The 14432-nt window shown below is 52.8% G+C and overlaps 4 protein-coding genes across 4 annotated transcripts; 2 read left to right on the top strand and 2 right to left on the bottom strand.

Annotated features, from left to right (window-relative positions):
• Positions 1 to 46: 46 nt before the first annotated feature.
• On the bottom strand, positions 47 to 3255 carry TRIVIDRAFT_83583 (uncharacterized protein; the record flags this gene model as incomplete). Its single annotated transcript, XM_014097292.1, has 4 exons — positions 47 to 481; positions 538 to 908; positions 974 to 3125; positions 3196 to 3255. The coding sequence occupies 4 exons, from the start codon at positions 3253 to 3255 to the stop codon at positions 455 to 457; spliced, it is 2610 nt and encodes an 869-aa protein (XP_013952767.1).
• A 1632-nt stretch (positions 3256 to 4887) lies between these two features.
• Positions 4888 to 7257, top strand: TRIVIDRAFT_59379 (uncharacterized protein; the record flags this gene model as incomplete). The annotated part of the gene is made up of 1 exon (XM_014097291.1): positions 4888 to 7257. The coding sequence occupies one exon, from the start codon at positions 4888 to 4890 to the stop codon at positions 7255 to 7257; it is 2370 nt and encodes a 789-aa protein (XP_013952766.1).
• A 1007-nt stretch (positions 7258 to 8264) lies between these two features.
• TRIVIDRAFT_69916 (uncharacterized protein) lies at positions 8265 to 8906 on the bottom strand (the record flags this gene model as incomplete). The annotated part of the gene is made up of 3 exons (XM_014097290.1): positions 8265 to 8441; positions 8682 to 8730; positions 8785 to 8906. 3 exons carry the CDS (start codon positions 8904 to 8906, stop codon positions 8265 to 8267), a joined length of 348 nt encoding a protein of 115 aa, XP_013952765.1.
• Positions 8907 to 9246: 340 nt separating this feature from the next.
• TRIVIDRAFT_112554 (uncharacterized protein) lies at positions 9247 to 13696 on the top strand (the record flags this gene model as incomplete). Its single annotated transcript, XM_014097289.1, has 7 exons — positions 9247 to 9912; positions 9995 to 11056; positions 11159 to 11527; positions 11578 to 12358; positions 12500 to 12595; positions 12694 to 12701; positions 13031 to 13696. Coding segments are annotated over 7 exons (3648 nt in total), but the record flags the coding sequence as incomplete, so codon positions are not given.
• Positions 13697 to 14432: the final 736 nt, after the last annotated feature.

Raw genomic sequence — 14432 nt, 5'->3', positions numbered from 1 at the left:
GGGTCAGTGAACAAGCAAATTCACCGCATTCACACGCTCACATGCTGGCGCAGAAAGAAAGAGGTGCTTGTAAATTAAAATAAAATAACCACAACTGGATAAGTATAAGTCTGGTATAGTAAAGGCTAGAGTACTGCCCAGACAAGGCCATCCATTCATCCATAGCTTTCCACCTTCAACCTTATAAGAGTCCCACTCTTATACCCCGAGTTCCCAAGGCAGTATGTCTGCATTATACTTCTATCAACCAAATTTGTTTTCGTAAAAGGGGAGGGTATGGGTTCCAACGCCTAAAAATGCACACAAGATGATCCCGTCAGGTCCAGCAATGTAGCGAGGCCTGGAGGATATTTGTTTTTTCGTTTCACCGATATCACAGGCTATCATTAGACGTACAGAGAAGCTCAGACATGATGCGTTGTTAATCGTATTCGTCAATCGTTACTCTTTTCCCCTAAGGTCTGGCAAATCCTTGCTTGGCCTATACATTGTTAGAAACTTGGGGCATCAGTAGGATTTACGGTGTATTTTCCATACCTTCATCTGTTCAATTCTGGCCTTCAACTGACTTGTCACCTCAGCTGCTCGTCTCCAGCTCTCGGCTCCGTTGGAGCCAGACTGTGGCAACGACGATACGGGGCGCTCTCTGGCCGATGTCAACGTTGAATCGCTGCCATCGTCGTGCTGAGCGAGGTTCCGGAATCCTCGAGCGGGAGATCCACGCCCAGATGATCCGGTACTGCCTGCATAGCGCAGCTCCGGGCTAAACTTGTTTCGTGGATAAGGAGCATCGCCATTTTCCTTCTCTTCAGACATGGTGCTGGCGAAGCTCATCCTATTGCGCGCACTCGGAGCAGCCATAGAATCTCGATAAATCCCAGCGTCGTCGAGTGTTGGTGATGTAATACCTATTATGTTCGTCAGTCACACATGAAGCACAAAGAGTGGTGAAGAATTTGGACTCTCAACTTACCAGCCGATGCATTTAGGTGCTCAGCACGGCTAAGCGCCTTCTTGAGGCGCTCCAGCTCACGCCGTAGTCTATCGTTGATTTGCTCTGCCGCCTCCGCATCGCTCCGAGCACGGACGAGTTGGGTCTCCTTGGCCTTGATGCTCAGGACATCTCGGGTGTGGTCCTCAATGAGGCTAGCATTCTGGTTCTTTAGCTCTTGAATTTCCGACGTAAACTTGCTGCGTTCCTGTCGCAAATCATCGATATGTCGGATCAAACGATCGTTAGCGGTGCGTAATTCTTCTAATTCGGCCCTCTCAATAGCAGTGAGGCCACTTGAAGGAGGCGGGGATTCCGAAGGCATCCGAGCGGGAGCCGCCGCAGGCTTGGCCAAGGAGCGGCCTGTCAGTCCTCGGGAGGCTGCCGCCTTTGGCTGTGCTGGTGGTGTTGGTGGTAGAGGGTCCTCTTCCGGCATAATCGGACCCGATTGGCGAGGTGATGAGGCCCCAGAAGAAGCCCCAACCGCTCGCTTTTGGGGAGCTTTGAGTCCGCCTGTCTTGGGAAGTCCTAACTTGCTTCCTGCAGGCTTTGCCTCGGCTGGAGGTGCAGCGGCAGCAGCCGGTTTCTTGACGCCCGCCGCAGGCTTCTTGCCTCCGACGACCTTCTTCGGCGCCGCGGCTGGCGCTGGCTTGGGTACGGGCTTGGGCTTCTCCTTCGCCTTGACTTCGGCTGCTTCAAAGAACTCCTTGATTTTGTTCTTTCGAATGTCGTCCAGGCCTTCCAAGTTCGGAGTCATGGCTCGTTCGCCAATGATCTTCATGACAGTTCCAAGAATTTCGGCACCACCATCTCGCAGAGCCGGGCTCGATTCCGACAGTAGCTTCTTTCCAGCTTCGCATATCTGAGCAATCTCAGGCTTGGCGGGAACATCGCGCGTCGTCCGTAGACAGCGAATGAGGAACTTCATGGTGCCCTCTTTTACCTGGGGGTTTTTGTTGACCAAGAAAGCAAAGATGTCTTCAAGACAGTCAGACAACGACGTTGCCTCAAATGTAGAGTCAAGTGCACCACCCAAGGCATCGGCAACCGCAGCTTTCTTTTCTTTTAACCGTTCCATTATGGGTTGCATCACTGTGGTACGATGCTTGCCGAAAGCTTGGCGCAATCCCTTTGCCAGCAGATCGATGCACTGGGCCGCCTGAGTAACGACAGCAACATTGGCATCCTTCATGCACTTGGCAAGACCTCTAATGATTTCGTTGAAGTCGCCATCCTTGATACGAGGGACGTTGATGATTGCATATAGTCCCTCAACGGCCTCTTTACGATCTTTCCACTTGGATGAGGCAAGCTGCTCGTGGAAATTAGGCGCCAACTTCTTTAGAACATCCTCGGGTTCGGCCAAGGCAAACGCGTCGATTTCGACTGGCTCATCCGCCTCTTCTTCTTCACCCTCTTCACCGTCCTCGCCGCCTCCGCCACCACCAGACTCGGCAGCCTCTTGCTGACTTCGCAGTAGTCGCTCTTGTTTCGGATTGCCTTCAGCCTTGACCTTTTCAAACTGTGCCTCCAAATCGGTTTGCTGCGTAGGCTTCAGATCCCCCCAGAACATGGGCTTCATGGCCTCGCGCAGCCACCTGTAGAGCTCTACCGCAAGCGCAGTGGCCTCGGCACGTACATTTTTATCAGCGGCACCGAAGGCCTTGGGCAGTGCTTTGAGAATGGGCTTCGGGTCGACAATCTTGCAGCCGTAGTTGTGGATAATCTGGGTCAAGGCATTTAGTGTAGCGGCAACATTCTTGGGTACCTTGTTACCAAGACCAGGCAGCACCTCTTCGATAACGGGGCCTGACGTGTCCAGCTCAATATATAGCAGCAACGCTTCGAGAGAGTTTTGCTTAATGGCCGGCCGCGTTGACGATAGACACTTTTCAACCATGGGGCTAATTGCGACCCCTCGTGTACGCAGAGCGCCGTCTCGTCCTCCATACTTGAGGAATTCGCAGAGAGAGGTGATGGCTTCTTGCTGGGCGGCCACGTTGGAGTCGGAGACGGCAGATTTCCACAAGCCCGGGTCGTTTAGAAACGGTCGGAAGCAAGGGTCGGACTCGTCCGGTGATTTGGCAAACTGTTTAGCAACATCTTCATAGGCCTGTTTACGGACTTTCCAGTTCTAGATGTCAAGGGGTTTTCAGGTCAGCCAGAGGGGAGGTTCGCGATGGATCGTGTTGCGAAAAAAGTACCTTGTGTGAAAAGCGGTCGGGGAGCGGCAAGGAGCTGAGATCCTCCTCTTGGTCGGCCATGGCGGCGAGGGAGGGAAGCGAAAGGTACCTAAACGCTGACGAGGTCTGGGAATGCTTCTGCTCCGAGGAATCTGCTGGCCGTTCATCAATTAGATTGACGATTCTACGGATGAGCTTCTTGAACGGGTGGTGACGCCGTCGCGACTCCATCGTGCAAGGCCTCGCGGCGGCCACGAGGCTAGCCAGAGGGGGGATGGAAATAGGGAAGACAAGAGGTCGACATACCACAGACGATGAAGAGGTTGGCGTGAATCCGTCAGGAGTGGCTAAGCGGAATATCCAGGAGGCTACTTTGTACTTTTTTCCAAGAGCAATGCCGGGGATCGCGGCCGCAAGTGTCAGTTACCCTGCCTTCTTTGAGCTGGACGACCGGGATCAGGATAGGCAAGAATGCGGCGATGCCTCTCGGCGGGCCCTGCACCAGTCTGTACAAGTATAAATAATATGAAAAGATGGAATAATATGTACAAGGAGGGGGGCAGCGGTGCCAGGATCGGGTCGGTGGAAGCTGTTGGTTTGCTCGACGGTGCGGTTCGGTGCCCAGCAGAAGCTGCACGGTTGCGAGCGCTGACTCGAGGGCAGGAGGCCGTGTCTCGTGATGCTCTCCGTGAGTGCAGAAACTCGGTGGGAGAGGTCGGCCAGTCGTGTCTTGTCTTGTGCTGTCGTCTCGTTGGTGAGCTGTGCTGTGCTGTGGGTTGCCCATCCCAAAAGTCAACAAATCCCACCCATCACCTGATTGCTCCAATCAGCAGCCCGCACTGGCAGGGCTATCCTGAACACGGCCTAACACCACATGTGCATAAACAAGTGAATTTTCTGGGCGCCTGTTTGGCCAGAGATGCAGCCGCTGGTTGGCGAGGGAAATAGAAGAGAAGCAGAAGCCGTTGCATCATTTTTATTTGTTGATTTGTTTGTTCTGGTGGCATCGTTTCTCATTCTCATGCATTCCATCGGCACAGCTCCAGGGTATTGCACGGTAGTACAGTAGGTACCTACAGCCGTGCTGGATCCCCCTCCATTGAGCCAGGTAGCGTCAGGTACTGCCAAACTTACACATTTTGCGCGGCCCCCATCCACCCATTTAGGTACCTTACCTACAGTAGATCGACCCCGCGTGCAGCAACGCGAGCTGCTGGAGACCCTTTGCTTTTGGGAGGGTGCAGTGCTTGATTTGGTGCGTGTAGCATGAGATACTCTTGCTCTCTACCTTGTACAGAAACTATTTACCATACAAAATAACTCAATGCATCGGAAATACAAGCCCTGGACGTTTGACTGTGAATCTCTATGATTAAGTACTAACCGATGACGCAAGAGAACAAAAGAGCTGGTGCCAAATTCATAACAATGCCGCCAAGCACGTGCAAATTGCTACAGTAGCTGTCCAGCACTGTGACAGAGCCTTCACCGCCTTATAACCCCCACTACGGCGCTGTCCTGAATCACGTGGAGATAAGATAGAATTGGGAAGCTTCAACGCGTCCAACAAAAGATTCAATGCAGCCTTGCTTCGACGAGGCTCCACTCATCCACGGCTTGTCATCCATCGCACGAAGGAGCTTCAGCAATCAACAAATGGAGAGGCTTCAGCGACTGTGATAATCATTCCGACATTTGCCGCACGGTCGCAACATGGAGGGCTCTTCGCACCCGTCCTTCTTCCCCTTCAACGCCAAAGCCGCCGCCGCAGACTACTCGTCGTCCGAGTCGGAATCCGATGAGCCTACCGTTCCTGGGCTCGATGGCGACGACAACGATTTCGGGGACTTCAATCCCCGCAAGAAGAGGCGCGTCGGCGGAAACAATAAAGAGAAGGCAGCCCTTGGCATTTTCGGCTCTGACAGCGAAGACGATAACCCCAATTCGCGCTGGAAAAGAAAGACGCTGAGGCGCAAGGGTGTGAATTTTGTTTCGACTGCTGCCGAGGCCGCCGGGCAAGATGCTAGCGACGAATCGGAAGACGAAAGACCTCGCTTGGGCAACGGCCTGAATGCCCATGGCAGAGATGACGAAGATGAGGACGACGATGAGGAGGAGGATGATGATGATGACAGACCAGCCGGACTGGGGCTTGGCAACGCGGCCATGAAACTGCGCTTCGCAGCTGGCGAAGCATCACGCGAGGCGAATTCGCAGAAAGAGTCGAGCACACGGCCATCATTCAAGACGAATTTCAGTTCGGGCGGCGTCCTCGGTGGTGGATTCGTCCCTTCGTCTGCCAGGGAACCCGTATTGAAAGAGACAAGTGATGGAAACGAGACCCCGCGAAACAAGCCTCAAGTAAGCGCTTTCGGCTCGAAGGGGAAAATAAACCCAAAGTCCTTTGGTGCCCGAATGATGGCCAAGATGGGCTACGTTGAAGGCAAAGGTCTGGGCAAAGAAGGTGAAGGACGAAACATTATCATCGAGGCCAACCTCCGACCTCAAGGCGTCGGTCTTGGCGCAGTGAAGGAAAAGACGGAGCAGGAGCGCCAAGAAGAGAAGAGACAAGCACGGCTACGAGGAGAGGAGGTTGTCGACTCGGAAGAAGAAGAAAAGAAGCGCAGGAAAGCCAAGAAGAAGGCCAAGGGGGCAGTCGCTTACAGTAGTGCTGGAAGCACCCCGATGAGGCAGAGGACAAAATATCTGACGGCCGATGAACTCAAAAAGAAGGCGCCAGGCTTGAATATTCCAGAGGCATTTGCCCCTATTCTCGACATGACTGGCCCTGGAGGCAGGCTGCTTACCTCAACGAGCGGCATCATGACACCTTCATCTGGTGTGCCTGAATCAAACGAAGTGATTGAGGCGAGAAAATTGGCCAAACGGGCACAGTCCGACTTATTAGCTTTTTTAGACGAGTGGAAGAATCTGGAGTCGCGCAAGACATGGGTCAACTTGGAGCTCAAACAGAGAGAACAAGAGATTGAGGATTTGCGATCCGATTTTGAGAGATTACAAACATTTGCAAATGTTGTAACTGAGCAACTTGTTGACGCAACAGAGTGGGAGCAGGTCATGAGTGCTCTCCAGACAGCAGTCGACGTCGGGTCAGCGAACGACGCCATTGCAGATATCGCGGTGGCCGCCATCCATCCCTTTCTGCGCAGCTCCGATTGGGACCCGATGTCTGAACCGTCCCGGTTTGCATCAGACCTACAAAAGCTATCAGGTCTTCTCATCAGGTCCGCAAACACTAATCAATCCATGAACAAGTGGAACTCTTCCGCGAGTCAGGGTGATGGCGTGTATCGAACACATCACAAGGCCACTACGCCGTATGAGACAATGATGTACAAGAATTGGCTTCCCCGGGTGTTGACAGCACTTCGCTCCTGGGACCCGTTCAACCCCACGCCGATGCTCAACATCATGGAAAGCTGGAAAGATTTACTTCCGCCATTTGTTCGGGCGCAACTGATAGACAATGTGGCTCGAAAGTTGGAAACGGCCGTGTCAGACTGGAACCCCAGGAAGAAGCGTCAAAGCCACCATCTCCCACATACATGGCTGTTCCCTTGGCTGCAGTATCTCCCCCCCTACCATCTTGACCCAAGAGGCACAGGCCTGGTTGCAGATGTCAGGAGGAAATTTAGACACCTCATCGATGCTTGGGAGTTTGAGAGAGGGGTTGTTCCTGGCCTGACGCAATGGAAAGACGTCTTGGGAGACCAATGGCGACCGCTCATCATGTCGCACGTCTTGCCATCCATGGGCAAATATCTGCGTACCAACTTCCGTGTCGACCCAGCAGAGCAGGAGCCCTATCTTCCTATTCTAGTTGGCATTATGAAATGGAATCAGGTCCTTGGCGACACGGTCTTGGCAGAGGTCCTGGTCCAGGACATGTTCCCTATGTGGAGTAGCAGATTGCAGGAATGGCTCGCGCTTGAAGAAGCGGACCTCGGAGAGGTGGCAGATTGGTACAGTTGGTGGCGAGGAGTGCTGTTGAAGGACATGGCGGAGATCAAGGCTGTCAGGGTGGAACTTGACAGAGGACTACAGCTTGTGAATATGATTTGAAAACGGCATAGCGTATGGGCTTGTATAAGAGTTTTTTTTTTTTTTCCCAGTTATATTTATACAATAATTATCTGTCTACTAGCAATTATGTAGACTTGTGAGCTAGCTACAATCCATATGACGAATAGAAACGACATGAATTAGGTGTAATAGTTTACATGGAAGTTGTAGCGAATCGAATCTTGGGGCAAAGCCAAGAGACTGCTGCTCATGTATATAGCATAGTTTTCACCCTGCTCTGGTCATGGAGCATGATAGGGTGCCACGGGTTTTTAGCAGCTGACCATGGCTAGAGGGCGCGTGGCTGTTAAAAGTGAGTTGTGTTGTCAATCTAACGTGTTGAAACGCAGGATATGGCACCACTACGATTGCCCTGTTTTCCTATCACAAATGGATTTGGCTTAACATACTTATTACAAAGAGTTGGATATGGATACCAGAGTACCTGACAGGAACAATAAGGCGATGTATATGAAGGATAGAGTGTCTCGGAATGCATGGATGCTGTGCAACGGCCTGGGACATGTGGCTACCCTGCAACGGGGAATGACCCAATTCGGTAGAACAAGACGCCACCAGGAAGATGCTACATGCAGTGTCCAGGCTTACCGGGCTGTATCTGAAGTTGGATGTCTCGAGACTGCCGACTATCCAGTGGGTATGAGTGCTAAGATTACCCGTAGGTAGTAGGCACTGGACGTTTACAGGCAATACAGGTGGTTGAGACAACCTTGCGGAGATGAAGCAGATATACTCGGTTACTATCGTCTCTGCCAACAGCTGAGACATGCTCTTTATTTGGTGATGAACCTCGTGTGCTTGTTCATGTGCCGCAAACGCTCCGGCCTTGGCTATGCAATGCCGTGTCACATATTGCGTACTCATACTGCTGATTACTGGACATGGACACTCAGATGCAGCGTCATGAATGGCTTACTCGTATGGGTGACAACCCCCCCTGATCGGGCTGGCCATGAGCCTTCAGGCCTCTGGTGTGCCTACCCGTGCTAGCCTGCACTTGTACTACTTCCATCGAGAGCGGTAGGGATGTCCCGGCTGGGGCCTTGCGTGTCGGCAGCTTGTTTGTTATGGATTCCCTTGCTGTCTGGTGTTTTGAGTTCTTCCGCATGCCTGCTGTTTGGAGGTACATCTGTCATGTCCCGACGCAGGTACTCATCTTGTACCTGCAATAAGTGTCCGTAAGTGTCTATAAGTGTCTATAGGTGCAAGATCAAGCTAGCGTGGGCAAGCGTGGGATACTCCTGGTACCTCAAAGGGACCTGCATGCGCGGTACTCCGTACCTGGATGAGATAAGACAAAGCCCGAGTTTCAACCCTCTTTATCGCGGGCAAAAAAGTCTCCCCACACTGCAGCAACCTAAGCAACCCCCTCCACCGCCCTCCCACATCAAATCGCAACGCACTGCAAATCGCAGCTTCGAGGCGAACAAGAGACAGGGGCGCTGCGTCTGCCTGTCCGAGTGCGAGTGCTACGAGATCCTTTCCAAGCGCCTGCCAGCAACTGACCGGCGGCGCAATTCAGCCCAGCCCAGCTTCTGCCGCTGGTCTGATTCGCTGCGAGGGGGACTCGACGCTTGTTCCGGCCTCTTTGTTGCCGCACGCCCGACCCTCTGCATCTGCATCTGCATCTTGTCTAGTTCGGTGCTTCTCCCTCCATCTACATCCTGTTTTTTTCTTATTCCTCTTCTTATTGCTTTGCATTCTTCTTATCTCCCTCCCTCCACCACTCTCTCCAGTCTTGGGACCCCCTCACTGGCGCTCGTGGTCGCCGTTTGTCCCTGTTGACGTGGCCACAGTCCGTTGACGACCATTTCTTGGCCCGATTTTAATCAAAAGACGCTGAGTCCGCAGCCGGTATTTGGAGCACGACTGCCCTGCTTCTCCGAGATCAATCGCCTCTCTTACGCCTCATCTACCTCACCGCCGGCGATCCTTGTTCGCTCGGCGCGGTAGCATCGACCCGCCACCATGTTCTGGAGGTTTGGCGGCTACGCCAACATCTCAACCATCGACACCATCCTCGACAAGCCCGACTTCACCCTCGAAGAGCTGCTTGAAGAGGCTGACCTGATACAAGAGCTGAAGCAGCATAACTCCAAGCTCATCGAGTTTCTACGCGAGGGTAAGGTGCTCGAGAAGCTCCTCGAGTATACTGTTGTTCCCAAGCTCGAGGCAGTCGAGAGCGCTGAGGAGCCTGCCGAGGATGACATCAAGACTAAGGGCCGTCTGCTGCCCTTCTCACGCCCTCGCGCATCGTCGCGCGCCACCGATCCCGGCGAAAATGACGACGAGCTAGACAAGAAGCGCAATCGCTATGCTCACGTCGCCTGCGAGGTCCTGAGCTCCGACACATGGTCCATATACGAGGCCCTCGTCGAAAACCGACAGCTGATCCGCGACTTTTGGAACTTCCTCTCCCGGCCCGCGCCGCTGGACCCTCTGCAGGCTAGCTACTTTACCAAGGTCAACGAGTCGCTCTTTGAGAAGAAGACGGAGGAGATGATGGAGCTGCTCTGGAGCTTGCCCAATGTCATTCCCGACATGCTCAGGCACGTTGAGTGCCCCATGGTCATGGATTTGCTGCTCAAAATCATTGCCCTTGATCGCACAGAGGGTGGCCAAGGCGTTGTTGAGGTTGGTTGAGCCCATCTTTGAAATTTGCATTTAGTACCCATGTTTTGCCTCGTCTCTAGTATGCTAACCATTTATTCATCAGTGGTTGTATTCCAAGGACATTATCCCAACACTCATCTCTTTCCTCGGCCCTGAGCACAGCTGGGTTGTGCAGACTGCTGCAAGCGACTTCATCAAGGCCATCATAACCATCTCGGCCAACGCCTCGCAGAACGAGCAGCAGTGCATCGGCCCCAACGAGCTCACACGTCAGCTCGTTTCGAAGCCCTGTGTCGAGCAGCTGATTGGTTACATGCTTGGAGGCGGCAACCCTTTGACTGTTGGTGTTGGCATCATCATCGAGGTGATTCGGAAGAACAACTCCGACTACGACCCGGACGTTGGAACAGAGGCCAACAGCACGCCTTCCAGTCGCGATCCCATTTACCTTGGAAATCTGCTGAGGCTTTTTGCCCAGAATGTGCCCAAGTTCATGAACCTCATCATGAACGAGCCGTCAAAGAAGCAGGGCGTCGACTCAACTTTCAACGAGAAGCTCGAGCCTCTTGGATTTGACAGGTTCAAGACTTGTGAACTCATGGCAGAGCTGTTGCACTGCAGCAACATGGGTTTGCTCAACGAGATAGGCTCGGAGCAGCTGATTGCAACTCGAGACTTTGAGCGCCAGCGCCTTCGAGCCGAGGGCAAGCTTACTCCCCGAGACGACGAGGGGTCTGATGACTTGACGATGCGCATTCCCCATCCGGCCCACCACGAGGAGGTCCGCCGTCTGGAAGTCACCAATGCCGATGACGATGGCTTTGAAGAGGTGGAACCGACTACTGAGATGAACGAGGACACATCCCACGAGTTTGTCAAGGCCGAGGATGATATTGCACCAGGCGCCAACGCATCTTCATCTTCCTTCCTTGAAAAGGACGAGGAGGAATTTGTCGACGAGCCGCTGAGCTCTCCTCGGCTAGCAGTGACCACGGCAGGGATGAACGAACAGCGCTTTGAAGAACCGGACCTTGTTGTTGCGCCTCTTTCACCCACAAAGGCAAAGCTTTCCGAGCCAGCACACGCGGAAGCAGAGAGTTCTACTGCCGTCGAGGGTCAAACCAAGGCTGCTACAGAGGAACACCAGCCTCAGACAGCTGCAACTGTTCTTTCTGGACCTATTGTAGTAGAGACAGCCGGGCCAGCTGACACGGTAGTCTCAGAGCAATCCGAGACTGACCCTTCGTCTCATTCCGAAGCCCCAAAGCCAGGGCTGCAGCCATCAGCTCTGCCCAGGGAAGATGACACGAAAAAGAACGAATCTACTACCGGCGCTCCACAGGAAGCCATCGCTTCTGCTGCTGAATTGCTTCCTGACGAGATTGAAAAACCTCGTGGCCTATCCCCCCATCCTGAAGATACCCCGCCCCCTCTCTTCTCAGTTCCTCTTGCCCCTGATTCCGGCGTCCAAGAGCCACCACAGTCATTCACACCACCACAAGGCCCCGAGCCTAGCCTTGCTACGTTTGCAGCTGGCGAGAAGCCCGGAGAGACTGCAGGCGATGCAACCGAAGCTGTTGTGGGTGACTTTCTCAAAATGCAGTTTGTTGAGTATCGTGTTGTTCCGGCAATTTTGGTATGTGTGGCCTAGCAATTATCCAACGGAGCCCAACTAACTTCAAGCAGTCATTCTTTTTTGCATACCCTTGGAACAACTTCCTCCACAACGTTGTGTATGATATTGTACAGCAAGTGTTCAACGGGCCGATGGACCGTGGTTTCAACCCGACATTAGCCGTGTCCCTCTTCGAGGCTGCCGACATCACCACCGCCATCATCAAGGGCCAGCAAGCCAGTGACGAGTCTCAGGCCAGGACCAAGACCCGTATGGGATACATGGGACACCTCACACTCATTGCTGAAGAAGTTGTCAAGTTCACCGAACGTCACCCCCCGGAGCTTCTGTCAGAGATGGTCCTTGACAAGGTTATGAGCCAAGATTGGATCAACTATGTGGAAGGTGCTCTCGCGGAAACAAGAGAGCGGGACAACGCAATTCTGGGTGGTGTTCGGCCTGAGGTGGCCTTGGGACACCGGGCCAGCCTCGGTGCTAGTGGCTTGGGTGGCATCGGCTTGTCAGGCCTTGGAAACACAGCCAGCGGATCGAATGCCTTGGCAGAGGCAGGCCTCAATGGCGGCATGGAGATGAATGAGGGAGATGGTAATGGGATTGGTCCCTTTGCGATAAGCGCGGGCACTCTGATGTCTGGATTTGGCAGTAGTAGCGACGAAGACGACGATGAGGGCGAGGGGGATGAAGAAGATGTGAATTCCGAGGTGAGTAATGATTCTTCCGATGAGCACGGCAACGAGTCTCCTGAGGCGACAATTGGCATGGCATACACACCCGAGGATGTCATCATGATGTCTCCCGAACCGATCAGAGCGGAATCTCCAGACGCAATAGGTTTGGAAGCCGATGCTGACCTGGGTCCACCGGGCCAGGACATCATGGTGATTGAGGAAGCGGGATGGATCCAGAGGCGGGAGCCAGGCCAAGGCCCCAATAGAAGGATAGATTTCTCTTAGGACGAGGAACAAGCTTCAGAAGACGCCATCTTCAGCTCTAATAATGATACCACCGACATGCCTGGAGCCTCTGCTACACTAAGATCCTCCAGCCCTGATGATGAAGAGCTAGAGGGTCTCGACATCATTGAGATGGAGCTGGATTATCTCTCAAGGCTGCTGGCAAGGGCGAGCGGAAGACAGAGGGAGCATTAAATATGAATGGGCGTTGAGGCAAATTTGTTTTACCTTGTGGATAAGATGGGGGAGTCAAATGACGGCGTCTTTTTTGTGGATAGCGCATTGAAAGAGAAACAAGAAAGCGAAGGAAAGCGAATTTGGAAGATGGCATTGTGTTTGCAGCATTGTTCGAGGAGAATATCGCATCAGAAAAACAAGGAGGGAAAAAGATGTTATCATGCACCATTTGTCAGCCTTAGGGACTTTGATCAACTGCCAACGCTCATTTACTTTTCCTTTCCCTCCCTTTCTCTTTCTTCCTCCTCCTCTTTCCCTCCTCCCTCTTGCTTCGCTTCAGGAAGCTTTGTTTTTGCTGATGCCCAAGGCTTAGTTTCGATCGTATACTGACCCGCTGAACCAGGGATCTTTGGCTCCGCCGTCTATCCCGCCTCCACCGCCTCCGCCTCCGCTGAACATTCCGCCTTCGAGAGCTCGGCTGCAGCTCGCGGCACGGCTGGCAATGCATCAAAAGAATAGCCAAACTGCGCAGGCCTCGTCGGCTACAGTTCATGATGACAACTACGAAGACGATGAAGATAACCTTGAAGACCCGTTTGGCGATGGAGAGGCTGATATCGATGACGACTTGGACGATGAAATGTCTGGCAACATAGGCCGTGGATCATGGTGGAGAGGTGTTGTTAACAGGAGAAGCGGACTCGAAGATGAAGACTCTGATGATGAGGAGGAATTTGGAGATTTTGCCATGCCAGAGGAAGAAAAAGCAGAGGATGGCCAGGACCAGGACAACGTGGTGCTGAAGCCCCTCGCGGTTCACCCACCTAGAGAAAGCAGCAGAGGTTTAAGCGGCCTATGGCCCTTTGGCTCGAGAGCTGATAAAGACAAGGGCGGCAGAGCTGAAGACGGCAAGGACGAGCAGAAGGGCGATGACGAAGCTCAGATGGCGGAAGAGAGGGACGAGGAGCCTGAGAAGAGGGCGATAGAAGTCAAGGAAGCACAGCGGAGAACAAGCATTGAAGATGATGACGACGACGACGAGGCAAACGTGGGGACGGAATATGGTGCTGATTTCAAGGCTTAGATTATATAGACTGGAGAGTGTATGTATACGGTTCAGGACGTGGACGGCAGAGAGGGAAAGAATTGGGAAAGATTGAATGGATAATATGAGCATGAGATGAGAATACGCAGTGTATGAATGGGATGATGGAACGGGACAGGGACGGTTGTGCAGGGCTCATATACGGTAGCTCAAAGGATCTGTGTACTATTATGTGTGTTTTGGCTGGGCTGAGGCAGAGCTGTAGATGGAATGACTCGAATCTCTTTTTTGGTTGTGATGCTGATTATGGTTGACCTGCATGCGGTTGCTGCGATGCGAATTATGAGGCCGAGTTGGAGAGATACTACCGCATACGACCATAACCAATGGAGTACACGGGATCTCGTCAGGTTGTTGGCTTCTGGTTACGTGCCGCCTCTTTCACGGACTGTGGCCACTGGGATCGGAAACCGGAGGTTATATTTTTTGGGGGCTTATTTATAAGAAATCCTTTGGGATGAAGACGGAAACCGGACCCCAAGAGCCCGGTAACAATACGAAATAGAGGGGGATATATCGCCATCTCCTTGAACTCAACGCTATGATCGAGGTGGTTTATAACCTTCTGAACTATCCCGGCATGGAGATCTTGAAATCTACCTCCTGTAGCTTCTAGATGGATGTCTTGATAAGAAGTATCGCGGTTTTCTACAAGACGCTCTAACCGACC

Source organism: Trichoderma virens (genome assembly GCF_000170995.1).
Source record: "Trichoderma virens Gv29-8 chromosome Unknown TRIVIscaffold_86, whole genome shotgun sequence".
Classification (NCBI taxonomy): Eukaryota; Fungi; Ascomycota; class Sordariomycetes; order Hypocreales; family Hypocreaceae; genus Trichoderma; species Trichoderma virens.
This window is presented reverse-complemented; position numbering and strand designations above follow the sequence as displayed.